Here is a 1,010-nt window from a genome sequence, read left to right on the forward strand (position 1 = left end):
AAGGGGGGCCCCCCCGGGGAAGACTATCCTACCCTGGAAGGGGGGGCCCCCCGGGGAAGACTATCCTACCCTGGAAGGGGGGGCCCCCCGGGGAAGACTATACTACCCTGGAAGGGGGGGCCCCCCGGGGAAGACTATCCTACCCTGGAAGGGGGGGCCCCCCGGGGAAGACTATCCTACCCTGGAAGGGGGGGCCCCCCGGGGAAGACTATCCTACCCTGGAAGGGGGGGCCCCCCGGGGAAGACTATCCTACCCTGGAAGGGGGGGCCCCCCGGGGAAGACTATCCTACCCTGGAAGGGGGGGCCCCCCGGGGAAGACTATCCTACCCTGGAAGGGGGGGCCCCCCGGGGAAGACTATCCTACCCTGGAAGGGGGGGCCCCCCGGGGAAGACTATCCTACCCTGGAAGGGGGGGCCCCCCGGGGAAGACTATCCTACCCTGGAAGGGGGGGCCCCCCGGGGAAGACTATCCTACCCTGGAAGGGGGGGCCCCCCGGGGAAGACTATCCTACCCTGGAAGGGGGGGCCCCCCGGGGAAGACTATCCTACCCTGGAAGGGGGGGCCCCCCGGGGAAGACTATCCTACCCTGGAAGGGGGGGCCCCCCGGGGAAGACTATCCTACCCTGGAAGGGGGGGATCTTCATTGCGGGAGTTCTCATCCACGCCGAGGTCCAGCCCGCTCCTCACGCCCGGCCGCATGTTCAGGGCCACGATGGTGTCGTCCATGCTGTCCAGGTGCTTGTCCTGGCTGGAGGGCAGAGGCTTGGATAATGGAGACGGGTAGAAGGTGGACACCTCCTCATCCTGATCTTCCTCCACTCCTCCGTGGTTGTCACTGGACCTTCAAAGAGAAGGAAAGGATGGAGCCGAGACGTTCCACAGACGCGCGCGCGTTCCACAGACGCACACTCGATCACACAGAGTTGGCAGATTGGCGGGAGCCATTACCTGTCTCCAGTCTCCAGGTAGCTTGAGGGGGAGGTTGCATCGTCAGGGGCTAACAGGGAG

The 1,010-nt window shown here is 66.2% G+C and overlaps 1 protein-coding gene across 1 annotated transcript in view; it reads right to left on the reverse strand.

Moving 5' to 3' along the window:
* LOC108803224 (nuclear pore complex protein Nup98-Nup96-like) overlaps positions 1-1,010 on the reverse strand; it is a gene marked incomplete at both ends in the record, with an annotated part of 46,228 nt that overhangs the window by 16,343 nt on the left and 28,875 nt on the right. The window contains 1 exon segment of the mRNA XM_018575065.1: positions 625-843. Coding sequence (XP_018430567.1) covers positions 625-843 — 219 coding nt within the window.

This window comes from Nanorana parkeri, unplaced genomic scaffold (genome assembly GCF_000935625.1).
Source record: "Nanorana parkeri isolate BGI_ZX_2015 unplaced genomic scaffold, ASM93562v1 scaffold3509, whole genome shotgun sequence".
NCBI lineage: Eukaryota > Metazoa > Chordata > Amphibia > Anura > Dicroglossidae > Nanorana > Nanorana parkeri.